The sequence below is a fragment of the Gavia stellata genome, chromosome 4, assembly GCF_030936135.1.
Source record: "Gavia stellata isolate bGavSte3 chromosome 4, bGavSte3.hap2, whole genome shotgun sequence".
Classification (NCBI taxonomy): Eukaryota; Metazoa; Chordata; class Aves; order Gaviiformes; family Gaviidae; genus Gavia; species Gavia stellata.
In genome coordinates, this window is record NC_082597.1 from 54,277,175 (window position 1) to 54,291,646 (window position 14,472).

The 14,472-nt window shown below is 37.8% G+C and overlaps 1 protein-coding gene across 8 annotated transcripts in view; it reads left to right on the plus strand.

Annotated features, from left to right (window-relative positions):
- The first annotated feature begins 1,148 nt into the window (after positions 1-1,148).
- Positions 1,149-14,472, plus strand: part of CNOT4 (CCR4-NOT transcription complex subunit 4) — a 45,817-nt gene continuing 32,493 nt past the window's right edge. For 4 of the 8 annotated variants that reach the window (XM_059816167.1, XM_059816172.1, XM_059816166.1 and 1 more), the window contains exons 1-5: positions 1,149-1,322; positions 8,749-8,946; positions 11,668-11,754; positions 12,294-12,395; positions 13,203-13,328. In XM_059816167.1, the coding sequence (XP_059672150.1) occupies positions 1,149-1,322; positions 8,749-8,946; positions 11,668-11,754; positions 12,294-12,395; positions 13,203-13,328 (687 nt within the window). The remainder of the gene's footprint in view (positions 1,323-8,748; positions 8,947-11,667; positions 11,755-12,293; positions 12,396-13,202; positions 13,329-14,472) is intronic. The other 4 variants (XM_059816169.1, XM_059816174.1, XM_059816168.1 and 1 more) reach the window with 3 other exon arrangements.

The following is a 14,472-nucleotide window of genomic DNA, read 5'->3' on the forward strand; positions in this document are numbered from 1 at the left end:
CTGTTCCCTTTAATTCTGTCTCATCTACATGCATGTGTCATGCAGCAGATAAAGACAGCTTGCTGAGATTAGATACAACTTCAAATATCCAGAGTGGTACTGAAATGAAAAAAGAAAGCAAGGAAAAAAAAAAACCCAACCCCAAACTGATTGGGCATGTCAGTGAGGACTGTGTGTGCCTTGTTTTGAGTCTGAAAGTAATTCTTTTTTTGTGCTGCATTCTTAAACTAACAGAATGGAAGCATACTCAAATGACTGAGCTCAAGAAATGAGTTAAGAAAATGGTGACCTTAATTTTAGTTCTCTCCAAAATTCTGATCCAGAAATACCTTAATGTGGCTGCACGTTCAGTTAAAACTTGGGGGGTTTTTGCCTATATGTGGGCTTTGGTGTGAATTAGATGCTGATGAAAAGCATGAATGACTTGATTAAAGTTGTGTGACACATGTAGAAAGCTGTGCACCTGACAAATCTTGGATAATGCTATAGTCTTAAGGCTGATCTTGGAGATCAGTCTCTGGACCAAAAAATGAGATGGACAAAGAAATGAATCCTCCTAAGTAAGAAGTTTTCCTTGTTTTTGTTTAACAATTCTGTAACCCTACTGAAAAGCCTGAATGGATGACCTAAATGTTGTTTCAAATCTCTTGTTGTTCCAAGTCTCTGAGCAAAGGAATAAATTGATCTTAAACATTAAGTCCAGCATTTAAGGATTTGACTTTGGATTTGTAGAAGATTTCAAGAAAGCAATAGTTAAAGGAGCTGGGAGAACTTAGAAGCAACGTATGGCATACACTGTTAAGCATTTCTTTGCAACAGTACAGTTTGAAACCCAAGTAGGCTAGTGAACTGCCAAAAAAGTGCTTGCTTATCCATGTAGGGAGGTATATCACCGGTACTGTTTTTCATATTACTTCTGTGACTTCTAAGTAGGAAAAGACTCTCAAGTTTATTAGGGAGTAATGTGTGTTTAGTAGATAATTCGTGTGGGGAGAAGGAAAGTGGTGAAGAACTAAAATACTGAAGGGTGAAAAACAAAGGTCATCAAAAGTATTAATCACTTTTTTCTCTCTTGCAGACCTTCGAGTGCTGACCTTCTCAGTCTATTAAGTTATTATAAACTTTTGCTGCTCTGCGAACATATAAAGATGTCTCGCAGCCCTGATGCTAAGGAAGACCCTGTGGAATGCCCACTTTGTATGGAACCTCTGGAGATTGATGACATCAACTTCTTCCCTTGCACCTGTGGCTACCAAATTTGTCGTTTCTGTTGGCATCGTATCCGCACTGATGAGAATGGACTTTGTCCTGCTTGCAGAAAGGTAAATATCCTGGAGCAGCAGCTTGTCTTGCACATATCACAAGGCTCTTGTATTGTGTTGGTACCAAAGACATTCTTTTCCTTCGGGGAAACATTCATCTAGTCATGGCCTAGATCAAGGGTGAGGTGTTGGATCTTTCAGATTCTGTCTGCATATGTGTCAAAGCTGTTGTGCAACGGGTAGTCTTGGTTTGTTGAATTCGGACCTGGATTAATAGGGGAAGCTGTGGATCAGAACCAAGGCATGCTGATGCTGGGAGAACTGCCCCCCCCCCCCCCCCCCCAAAAAAAAATCCTTTGAGTTGGGGTGCTCATGCATTGACAAAATCTTTACAGGAAGGACAGTGAGGATTCCAGCATCAGGGATTTGCTGAGGGCCAAGGTTCAGCTAAACTAGCAGAGCTGTCTGAGACAAGCTTATAAAGCACCTGCTTGTTTTGTTTGTAGCACTGGAGCTTTTAATCCATGTTTTTCTGGACACTAAACACGTAGAACCTTTGGAAAATATATCCAATGGTGTTAAACTTTAAAGCATTTCAAAATCTAGGCTAAGTCTATTTGTCTAGTATTCTGATCTTTTTGCCAAATGCTTGAAGGTAGTACTTTGAGAGTCATGCTTAATTTCTCCCTGTCTCTTAATTGATATCTGCCTGATACTTTGGTAGGCCACAACTATAAATTTCAGCTTCACTAAGTTGCCTGCTTTTTTCCTTTGAATTATTTTTCTTCTCCTTTTAGTGTTTTGCTTAACGTAATTATTTCCTTATCTTCAGTGTTTAATAAAATTCTTTCTCAGTATCTTCTCCTCTTTAATGACTTCCCTTGATGGCAACTTTCTTGCCTGACCTTCATTTTTGTAATCACAGCTACTTATGTCCCCTCTTTCTTCTGCTGTTTAATCGTGATCCTGTCCTCAGTTTACTCGGTTGTTGGGTTCCTGTCTCACATTACAGCTCCTGCTTCAGACCCCAAGTAATCTTACTTGGTCTCACTATCTTTATTCACTGCCACAGCTTTCTATAAGCACTTCCAGTCACATTTTCTTGCTGCTCTATTGGGCTTTGGCTACACTAGAGCTATCACTGCTAACCTGTGTTTGGACACCTCTGCAAACTTGAAGGCCATCCCACAGCAACATATGTTTGTTAACAAATTGCGAAAATTTGCTGCGACATTTGAGCTGTATGTTCTACAAGGAAGATCCACCTGCCATCAGCCATATCAGTCTCCACATGTGATACCTGCTGTAGATGACACTACTGTATAGTAATTTTTCTAGTACAAGAAAACTTCTACTTTGCTGGTACAAACATGAGATTTCTGGAATTTCCTTGTCTGTGCAAATTGCTTCATTTACCTGGATTTAATACACTACTTCTTGCCAACAACTATTTGATTAATCTGCCTGTTCATTATTGGAAGTTTATGGAATATATCTGAAAAATCAGAGAAGCAGCGTCCTATTCACTGCCTCTGGGTGTCTGAATTCTCTGAAATACGGATACTGCCACAGCTTAACTTTTTAATGTGGAATAATCTGGTGTATGATTGGATGTGCAAATATTTTGCTGAATTGGATACAGTTTGCTTGAAAAACAGTTTCGGGAGAAAAGCTAGACTGAGTGCTACAATTGGAATGAAGCACACCGATTGTTCCAGGAGAGAAAGGAGACCTCTTCTTTCACAATGGACAAGGATTACGTTCTTGGTAATTTCTTTATCCATGGACTACAAGATGTTCTTGAGTAGAGTTACAGCTATATCGCTGGATTGTAGGAGATTTGCATGGAGGAGGCTGAGTACACTCCTTTCGTGGCGTAGACAAAGACATTGTGGCACAGAGACCCCATCAGGATCTTGGGAATAAATCATTTTGAGTGCCACAGTTGACGGCGGCATCAAATAAGTCTGAAGAAGCCACCTTTTGAAATGTGCTGGATCTTCTGAACCAGGTATGTGGTTTTAAAATGCTGAAGCGCAGAAAATGGCAAAGCAACAAAATTTTTGCAGGAAAGTTTATAGTAGGTACTATGCTTTCAACAGGTACATGATGTTTACAATGTGTATACCAGTGCAGGATACTTACTGCAAAATGGACTGTGAATAAACATATATTAAAGCAAGGCTGAGTGTGTTATGCATAATTACATAATAGAAAACTGCTATTTGTGCCAATGGTATTGAATGCAACACGAGTTCTCCAGTGGTTTGATCCCTAGTCTGTGGAGAGGTGCAGTCAAGAAGTTCCCTATCCAGGGATTTTGGTTGAAAAGTTTGGGCGAGATTTTGGATAAGTCTCTGATAAAATAGTTTGGCTGTAGACTATAGTGATGCCAATGCCATTTGATAGATCTTAACTGTGCGTTGCATATATACCGCTATTTTCCTAAGCTTTCTAATTTACTTCTAACTGAAAAGATAGCAGCTTGCAGTTTTTTCAACCAAGGAGTAAATACTTCTACATGCTTGAACTGTATATAGATTAATATTTGCATGTGGAGAATATGTTCAGGTGGTTGCAGTCAACTGAGTTAGTGTGTCTTAAGTTTCCTCCTGTTAGTACTAGACAAACATATGCTTTGTTTTGATTTGTGAAAGTAAGGTGCTAATATGGATTAACTTGAATGCTGGTTGGAAACTAGTACTTACTAGTCTTAACACATTAAAAGGTTTCTAGACTTTGCCTGAATCTTCTGAAATAAGACTTGGAAATTGTTTCTTTTTAATTCATTAGCTACAAAAAGTACTACTTTAAAAAAATAGAACTGAGCTGCTTTGAGTTCCTGATGCCCTTCGGAATTATAGGTGTAGTCAATTGTAAGATGCTAAACAAGCCTTTCTGTTTTTTTCCAGTCAATTGATTTCTTAACTGTGAGTGAAACAGCTGCTAACTAGTCAAATTAGAATGAAAATACGCTGTCCTCAAAAGAGACTTCTGTAGCCAAAAGCTTGTTTACAGGTCACCAGACTTGCTTGTTCCGGTTGTGAAGCCAGTGATTTTTATTTTTGCAGTGTTTTTTCTTTTTTCTTTCCTTTAAAATTCAGTGGCCTAGGTACTGTCGTATGAATAATACATAACATTTCAGTCACTTGTGTTGCTTTAATAGAGCAAAGCACTCTCAGACCTTAGTGTCAGTTGTTGCAATTTTTAAATCCAACAATAAAAAAAGCCTAGCTCCTTCATGTTTCTTAATTGCTTTGCCCTTCTGCCAAATAATATAACTTGATACACAGCTGTTCCTGTAGTGTGGCTTTGCCTTGTTCTCCAGTTCCTTGACTTAGTGAGCTTTATTTGTCCTGGCACCTTGTGTTAGAGATGAAGAGAAAAATAAACTTTTACATTTATAACCAAAGAACTAACATGTTTTAAGCATGTTTTTGTCCATGTTTCTCCTACTCCTGCTTCTGTGTAAAAGGAACACCTGGTCTTAATGAACAGTCTCCAAATGTCGGTTGTTTCCTCTAGTGCTTTTAATCCCACAATTGAGTAGTTTGGTGCAAGAATTAATATTTAGAAATATATAGGAAATGGCTATTTTTTATTCTTGATATAAGTACTATGGTGTATACTATGCATAAACCTTATTGACTTTCTCTGTATTTCTCATTTCAGAACCTATTTGGTAGCAAGGCAACAACTGGGAAATGTTGGTACATCCATTGTGTGGAAGGAAGGTGACCCATCTGGGACTGACAAAAGCAAAGTGCTTGATAAATCCCAGCTCAGCTTTCAACAAATGGGAAAATCTGGGGAACAAAGTCTGAAAGAAAACAAAACTTAAATGACAAGACAAACTTAGTCAGGAAGACTGAGAATTCATCAAGGGCCATCTCTAATTAAAGAAATGAGACTACAGAAGAGACATTTGAACTTGGAATGATGTTCTTGTAGGACTACCAGCAATTTGCAGTTAGTGTAAACAAAACCTGGTCATTTTCCATGTTTGGCACATCTTGTTTAGGTGGCTTTCATGGGTTTTGCTGAAGAGGATTTGTGTAACTTGAGTGGAGGGTGTCAGCTAAACTCAGTGAATCAGTGATGTTGACATCTCTTAATGCCTTACATTTGAAGATACATAAATGCTGATAACACTTGATGTAGCTACTTGGATCTCAAATCCTCTGCCACCTAAGGAATCGGTGATAGTAGGTTGGACAAGTATGTTATGCTGCTTGCTTAAAAAAAAAAGTGGTCAGTCATGTCAGTAGCATTGCCACTTGTAGCTGTTGCAGGACCTGAGAGCTTCTGGTACCTGTGGTCTTCCCCCTACCCCTATATTTTAGGGTTGGACAGAGAGTAAACAACAGATGAAATAGTACTGTGAGATACATCAGCAGTCAAGCAACCTTGCTTGGCTTTCAGAGCCTGCATGTGTTCTGTCTGTAGTTGAACTATCATCTGAGTTCATGAATTTCAATATTCTGGGAAGCAGTCACTCTGAAGATGAAGTCATTTATTGTCCTATTTGTAGACTTTTTGTCCTTATTTGGAAGGAACAGGATTTCTAATACTGACTATTTTTTTAGAATTAGCTTCTGAAATGTTGATGCTGTGCTTACTTGCCTCCCTCCCTCCTTAAGTGCGCCATCTCTTATCTGTCATCATGCCGCACATTGTATATAGATAGGAAAATCATCTATCACTTATAATTGGGTTTCTGATTTATTCTTGGGATTCAAGAGGTGAATGCAGATTCATTTACAGGTCCTGCAAGCCAGGATATCCAATTACTCATATTCTTTAGAAGCATTAAACATGTCATAAGAGTGATAAACATACATATGAAACATTTCATATATAATACACCTCTGCAATATCTAGCAAGAACTTTTGATTCTGTTGCTCAAACAAGTGCTGTTATCTATGGTGGCAAATCAACTGCTGCTACTTAATGATTGAAATTCTTATTCAGGCAGTCTTGTACTTTCTGCTGAGATGAAGACATTTCTCTTCCCTGATTCTGGAGCTGCTGTTTAGTTGTGTGCCTCCCAGCAGTTCTTGTGCTCTCCTGTAGAAATACAAACTATTAGTTTTACTATGGACAAATAAATATTCTGCTCAGGGTTATGCTTGAGCTACCTGGGATGTTTCCTGACTAATGTTCAGGACCTCCAGTAGCTAATAGTTGTACAGAGAAGGAGCATACTGTCTGACTGACTTCTCATTTGAGAATATGCTCTGAATGTGGCTATACTTGGCAAGAAAGAAGCTGATGAACTTTGGCACTCTTTGCTGTAGTTTTCTTAGACCTTCAGGAGCCTTACTGAACCTACTGAAAACCATGAATTCATTTCTTGCACAGTACCAGAGAGCAGCACACTTGCAAGCCTAGCATTGCATAGTATGGGATGTGGAGAAGGAGTTAATCTGTGAAAGGATGGATTGTGGGTATGATACCACATCACTTGATGTAGGGCGAGCCATTTTATTGTTGCCTTATACTTTATTATCTGCCTTATACTGGTGCACTTGTTTTCTCCCATTCCTACCTGAACTCAGCTTGAGTGTGATAACTGAATTAACTCTCTCTTGGCTGAGCAGTCTTTCTCTTCCCTAAACCAGAACAATCTCTATTCTTTATTCTGCATGATTGACTAACATAGACTTTGAGAAGCTCTTTAAAGAAGTGAAATGCCTTGCAGAATTATTCTGTATCTCTGCAGTCCTCATGTGTACATGTGTTAAAACTCAAGATAATCATTGGTTATAGCTAATCTCCAATTACCTTACTAACAGGTCATGGCTGTTCATCAAGTACGTTTTAAAATCTGTAAAAGGTATTCAGTGTTACTTGTAAATAACATAACTTTTTAAGAAACAGTACAGTTTTAACTGTTCTTCAAGGGTAACATGAGTCCTTATTGTATTTTCGTGTTAAGGACTTAGTTTTATACCTTTGGCTACTGCTGAAGTATCTTAAAAGTTTAAATTCCTTTGTGATACTAAAAACATGTTCCAAGGACTTGGTGTTTAAAGATGAGATGCCGTCTGCTGAAGTCAACTGCAGCACATTTTTAGAAGATGTCTCAAGTATAGCATAATGATGCTGAACTTTAAACTCTTTAAACTGTAAAATGGATCTTATTTTGTGTGGGGATGTACTCGGAAGACTGTCAGACCTGAGTGCTTCATGGTTCTTTCAGTAGCATCATGCAAGTATGAGGAATATATGCTTTTAGCCTTAACCTTATGTTCATCTGCTGATGTAGATTTTTTGCAGGTCATTTACTATGACAGTTAGTTTTGTATTCTACCATTAACAGAGGACAGTCAGGAAAAAGTTAAATTCATTTTTGTGGGACTTGCACACTGAAACCTTTAGTTATGGTAGTACAAGCAAAGAACTTAGTTCAACGTATTGGTAAGCTTAACTTCTTAAGTCTTATCTTAATGCACATCTCCTGTACTCTTTTAATTTTTTTACTTCATCTCAGTGTTAAGAAACACTTCTTTTTGTTTGAGATATATTTTTATGTACTTGCTTCTGTGCTTAGCATTGCTTTGTATATTAAGTGTGAAATCTAACTTTTCAATCTGAGAACTGGGACAGGTAAGGAATATGGGACTGCTTTGAGGAGTAATCTGGGGCAGAGGACAGTGCAATGTAGACTACAAGACCAGGCTAAAATAGTGCCTTTATAGCAATGCTCTGCATGAATAGAGCAATCTTTCTAGGTAACTCTGAGGACACTTGTACTTCTGCTAGATGTTTTTGAGATTAAAATCTACAGTGTTATGTCTGTTTGAGGAGTTATCTGTAGATAATAATTTCAAGGTTAAAAATGCACCTTTGTCCAGGGAAGACAAAGGCCAAGTTTCAAACTGGTACACAAGCATGGCAGGAATACTATTAAAACAGTGTGCAGTAGCTGTATTGAAATCTGTCTCTTCACTAGGAGAAGTTAACCATGTAAAGATTGAGCTGTGTAATGGTGTTACTGTCTTGAACTTGGTGGGCTGCCAAAATTACATTTGTGTTTTGATTTCTTACCCTGTAGTCTTTAGTTTGTTTGGTAATACACTTAAGTATCCAAATCTTTATCAAGACGACTAAATACAAAGTGAATGTACAGGGCATGCTTTCACCCTGCTTACTATGCTATGTTAGTGAAATCTTAATGGGATGTGCTGGCTGTCATGTTGCAGCTGCTTGTAGTGTTACCAAACTGACTAGGCAGCTGGGTTAGAATGTGGCTATTGCCCAAATCAGTATTATGTCTAGGAATAGGAGAATTCCATGAAAATATGCAAGATGTTCACCTTTCCCAAAGGACTGAATGTGCTACTTCTATAATGTGGCTGGCCATAACAATAAGAACAGTATAAAAGAAGAAAGAAGTTTGTGCGTTAAAACATTGGATTTAATGATTTTTCAAATGTGTTGGTTTTTATATGGGTTGTTTTTAATGGTATTTGTTACATTTAGCCATATCCAGAAGATCCAGCAGTGTACAAACCACTCTCCCAGGAAGAGCTGCAAAGGATAAAAAACGAAAAGAAACAGAAACAAAATGAAAGGAAACAAAAGATATCAGAGAATCGCAAACATTTGGCCAGTGTACGGGTTGTACAGAAGAACCTGGTCTTTGTGGTAGGGCTGTCTCAGCGCCTAGCAGATCCAGAGGTGAGTGTTTCACACTTGCAGATCTTGCTCTTAACTTACCATTGGAATACCCTTGTGCCCACCCTTGTCTGACTCCGTGATGGGTACAAAATGAAGCAGCGTTGAAAAGGTTCACTGCTGCTGAGGCCCCCTCTTCTTAAGGGAACCTACTCACTTCTTCCTAAATAACCTCAATAATTGTTTGTCTTTGCTTGAATACTCGATTTTTTGGTTAAGGAAACTGTATTTGTTCAAAAATGGCTTGTTGTTAAGCTAAAAATAAGCTTAAGGATTTTCTTTTTAGATACTCATTTTCCTAAGCTGGATCTGCTGACACTATACAGCTGTGTCATGCACCACCAGTTCTAAAATGGGAACTTGGTAGGGTTATAAAGAACAAATATTAAGTGTAGTACAAATCTGTAGGGACAGAAGAAAAAAGCCAATACCTGAACAACTAGGAAGGAGCATAAGGGTGATGTCAGTTGAGGGCGGGGAGGAAATTACTGAGAGCAAGACCCAGGAAAGAGTTGGCTTACTACTCTGCATCATCAAAAAGAAGCTTTTCATTTGATAAAACTGATTTGGTTTAAAATGTTTTATTTACTTCCATCTCAGTCAGCTGCAGATGGCTAATGGAGTTAGTGCTAATGACTAAAAGTACCTTGGATTAGAATATGGAGGGAATGTACTACAAGATAAGATAAATGTCTTTGAAACTACTGGGCCAAGTTAAATTCACCTGATTGAGCTAAATTGTCTGGAGAAATCTCAAATAGAAGTGGCTGTTTCTGAGGACTCATGGAGTATGGGCTGCATTTTAGTAAACTGGAAAAGAACAAATGTAAAAAGCTGCTTTTAGTGGAGGGGAAATAAAGGGGGATATGAAAGGAAGAGAAAAATCAAAGTTACACTGATCTGGTGTATAATGCTTCAGTTTCTATAAGAATATAGCAACAAGTATTTGCAAACAACTGTCAACACTGGCTTGGTGCTATTTATTACTGAAAAATCTATTTGTTTTCTTTGATCAGATAGAGGATTTGTGAGTAAGAGAAGTAATAGTAATACAGTTAATTTTTTTAACCTCAGATAATTCCCCACTGAATACTTGAAATAATTAGAAGTAGGTTTATTGGTGTAGTAAGGGAGGGTGGTTGTACTAGGTTTGGTGGTCGCAGTATTCTTACTGACATACCAGAAGATAATGTGTCCCTACTGAATATTGCATATAGCACCAAGATAACTTCATTTCCAAGAAACCTAGCCTGAAAGAGAGAGATGGGCTAAAAAAAAAAAGTATTCCATATATTCAATTGAAATTTTCCACTTGTGCAGGAGATTTTTTTGCCTGCTTAAATAAAGATGATTTGGAAGGGGTGATTGGCTACTACTTGCTGTTTCTGGAAATAGATCTGTGGATCATAATGGAGTACAAGTGGATCCACTTCTGTTGGCATGCTCTTGCTAAAATTGTGAAGGCCATGCTGCCATATCTTATTAGGAGTATGATCTGCCAGACACTTGAAGAAACTCTTCCACTTTACTCAGGATTGTCAGTGTCCTCTGGAATGATGTCTGAGGGTTGGTGTAGGATCTTTCAAGAGGGTGTAGATAAAGGGAAGAGCAGTCAGAGACCAGTGATTGGCTGGTTGTCTATACAACGTGCCCTGTAGTTCTACATGATGTTCCAAATGTGATTAATGCTGTTAGATCTTGAGGAATTGGTGCTCCCTTGAGAAGGGAGAGGAGGTGGTTAGGTAAAGAAGTTCTTGGATCAGTACAGTTTAAGTGTACTATCCACTGTTAATATGAAGACGGAGCTGGGGAAACAAATCTTCCTTTTTAACCTCTCAGGCTATTGTTTAGAACTAGAAATACCCTTAGCTTATCTAGCTTCAGTCTGAGTAGTCAGTACTTCTGCACCTCCTTATGTCACGGGGATAGAAAAAGAAAGGCTTTTGGTACCACATCTGTCAGATATAGTGCCAGTTCCATTGGCACACAGGTAACCGTTATTCAACAGAGTTGCTTAATATGCTAGAGATGTTCCTGCTTTGCACAGGATCCCTGAATGGTGTGTTATTACTAACTGATGCAGGGAAAGGCAAGACAGTAGTATTTTTTTTTCTTCAGGGATGTGATATTCACTCATTTATTTCAGCATGATGTTGATTCTGAAACGTCTTTTCTTGCCCCTGGAAAATGTCATGAATAGTCTTACTGTACTTAGTCTGGTGTTCTGAAAACTTGAGGCTATCTTGAGCTAATTGGTTTACTCTCTCTTTGGAGTGGGGCAAGTGAATCAGGATTCAGTGTTTTGTTCCTAGCAGTTAATGTATCTGAATGCAAGTTTGAGGTTGTTATTTGTTTTAAAACTACAATGAATGTGATTTTTGTTTTTTCCTCAAATTATAAAATAGATACATACAGGATTATTTCATGTTGAATGAGATGTATCTTGCCAGGATAGGGTTTGGGTAATCAGAGTACCAAAAGAAATTTTAAAAATACAACATAAAATGTCGAATATCCCTCATTTAAATTCTTTACTGTGGTAGCTATGTACTCTGTATTGCAAGTAACATTTTTTATGTTGGAAAACAAATTTACATCTACATGCTGTCCTCCTCTTTGTAGAAGAGACCTGGTTTTATTAAAGGCTTCAGTTGCACAGAAGAATAATACAGCCCTCTATGAATTAACTTTCCAGTATACCATTTCAACTTTCTTTTCTTGTAGGTTTTGAAACGACCAGAATATTTTGGGAAGTTTGGTAAAATACATAAAGTTGTCATTAATAACAGCACATCGTATGCAGGCTCACAGGTAAGTCAGAGGCCCTTGTGTGGTTTTTTATTCCTTTAGAGAAGATACATGTGTGCAGAGTGAATCTGGGGCTTCCTGTTTCTGATTAAGCAGTAGGTTAAATTAGTAAAAAGAAAAAAAAGATACAGCATTGCAAAAATCAAATTACTGTTAAGTTACTGAGGCATTGCCCAACCACACTCTCAAAGCTCGGATGCAACATGCAGTGTAGAAAGATTAAAAACTGGATGACAGGATGAGAACCTTCAAATAAGCAGCAATGCGGTGTTTATTCACTAATCTGCATTTCGGGGATAAAATACCTTTAAGTATTTTTAGAACTTTCAAGCAACGTTTTGATGCAGTTCTTGTTTTCCCCATTCTTTATGGATCACATCTAAATTTTTTTGATTTGTACCATTTTTTTCAGTTTTCCTGTTAAAAACATCTAGCTGTGAATATACCAGTTTGTGAAGTGAGCTGCTAAAAAAGCAACTTAATGTTCAGATCTGTCTGGGGGGAGAGAAAAATAAATGAAGTACGGTATGTTTTCTTTCTAGGGTCCAAGTGCCAGTGCATATGTAACCTACATCCGCTCAGAAGATGCTCTCAGAGCCATACAGTGTGTCAATAATGTGGTGGTAGATGGCCGAACACTTAAGGTGGTAATATTTTCACATTCTTATGTATATGTGCTAGGACGCTAATATTAGTGCATAGTATAATATTTTATTTGTATGGATATGCTTTTGTTGATGAACAAAAATGTCCAGTTTATTGCGTTTTGACCTATTTTCCTAGCATTAATCACAACATGGAAGTTCAGTGAGCTTCCAGCTGGCAATGGTTTAAAGGGTTAGCGGGTAACTTCTTAAAACAAAATCTTGAGACAAAGAAAGAGATGTACCCCCTCCCCCTTCCCACAGTGGCTTTTTAGCTGTATAGCTTATAGCGCAGTGTGAAAACCTGCTTATTTGCTTTTACAAAACATTTCTGTAGTCCAAACACCACACCTCTCAAAAGCTCCCTGGGAAATGCAAATTTTTTTCCTTTTGGTATCTGTATAAACAGGTGCCCAGGCTGACTTGGCCAAATTGGTGGCTATAGAAAGTCATCTAGTTAATATTAATTTCCTGATTCTGCTACAAAACATTAACCAGTTTCATGTAATACAAACTCATAACTACTTATTTGGCTTCTTCTGATTATGAATGCAAATATTTACTGAGGCTCTTACTTTGGCGTTTATTTAGATTGGATGAAACTAGAAATACATCCTAATTACCTAATCTTTAAGTATATAGATTTTTTACAAATGGATTTCCTAGTCCGTCTGCATCAAAAAATGCATTATGATGGAACTCCAAATACTGGGAAGGAATTTTTTTTGCCAATACAGCTTTTTTCTTATACTGTAAAAGGCATTCTTAACCTCCAGTACTTAAATAATGATTTTTTTTCTTCTTCAGGCGTCATTAGGTACAACAAAATATTGCAGTTATTTTCTAAAAAATATGCAGTGTCCAAAACCAGACTGCATGTACCTACATGAGCTGGGAGATGAAGCAGCCAGTTTCACAAAAGAGGAAATGCAGGTAAGTGTAATGAATGGGAAACACATGAAATGTCGTATGTATGTGTTTGATTGTATATAATTTAGTCTAATATGTGTGTAATGTAGCCTTTTGCTGAGTGTTATGGCAGGGTGAATTTTGAAATCCAAAAGGTGGTCAACCATTTGGATATTGCAAGTGAACAGTTAGTTAAATTTTTTCATTGCATGCTGCTTTTAAAGGCTGAGAAGTCCACTGAGTGTTCATGAGTCAAAAAGATGGAGATAAACTCTTAACCAAGAATTCAATTAACCTTGAGTTAGCTACTTGCCCTTTGTTCATACCAATACAAGGTAACATATGTTATTTTAAATCTCTGTGAAAGAAGTTAGTGCAGATCTGGGTTTTCCTGTAGGCTTTGGGTGTCTGCCCAGTTATCGTGGCTTGACTATTGTACTGTGATTTGACCATGCTATCCGAAATCTGATAGCCCTTTTAGCCTGTGAAGGGTATAGAAACCATTTGGAATTAAAACATTGAGGTTAACTGTAATAGAGCATAAATACCAATGGGGGGATTTTTTACTATCTCAACATCAAAATGCTTATTATCTAGGGTAGGGAAGCAAGTAAATGGATAGCTTTACTTTCTCAAAGGTGGTGCATTCTGAGGGCTGGGTCTGTCCCTCTACATGAGGTATGGTAAAGCTTTTAAAATCTATCTCAAGTATGCCAGCCTTGCATCCATACTGTAATTTTTGCATGTGGTCTGTCCATGAAGCAGGTGGTCCCTACCCCTACTGCTAGCACAAATGTTGTACAAGTAGATTTTATTTTATGTGTCGGGCTGGTGTAAGCCAGAGAATAAGGAAGAATGTCCATATCTATTAAACATTTTTTCCACAAATTAGTAGTTATTTCTGAGGATTTCAGCTATGTTTTCATGAATCAAAAAAACCAGCCTGCTGGCTCAGATGAATAGTCCCTCTAGTATATATATCTTGTTGCAGATAATGGCAATAGGAGGTAAAATTCAAGGAGAACTTGCAAACCAGGCCACCTTCCCTGTTCCCTGTATTTCTCCCACCACCTAGATCTGTTACATTATACATGTTTGAGCGTATGTTCCTTTCTAGGCTTTTTAGTTTTTTTATAGAGCTGTCAGCCATGAATGTATCTAATCCATT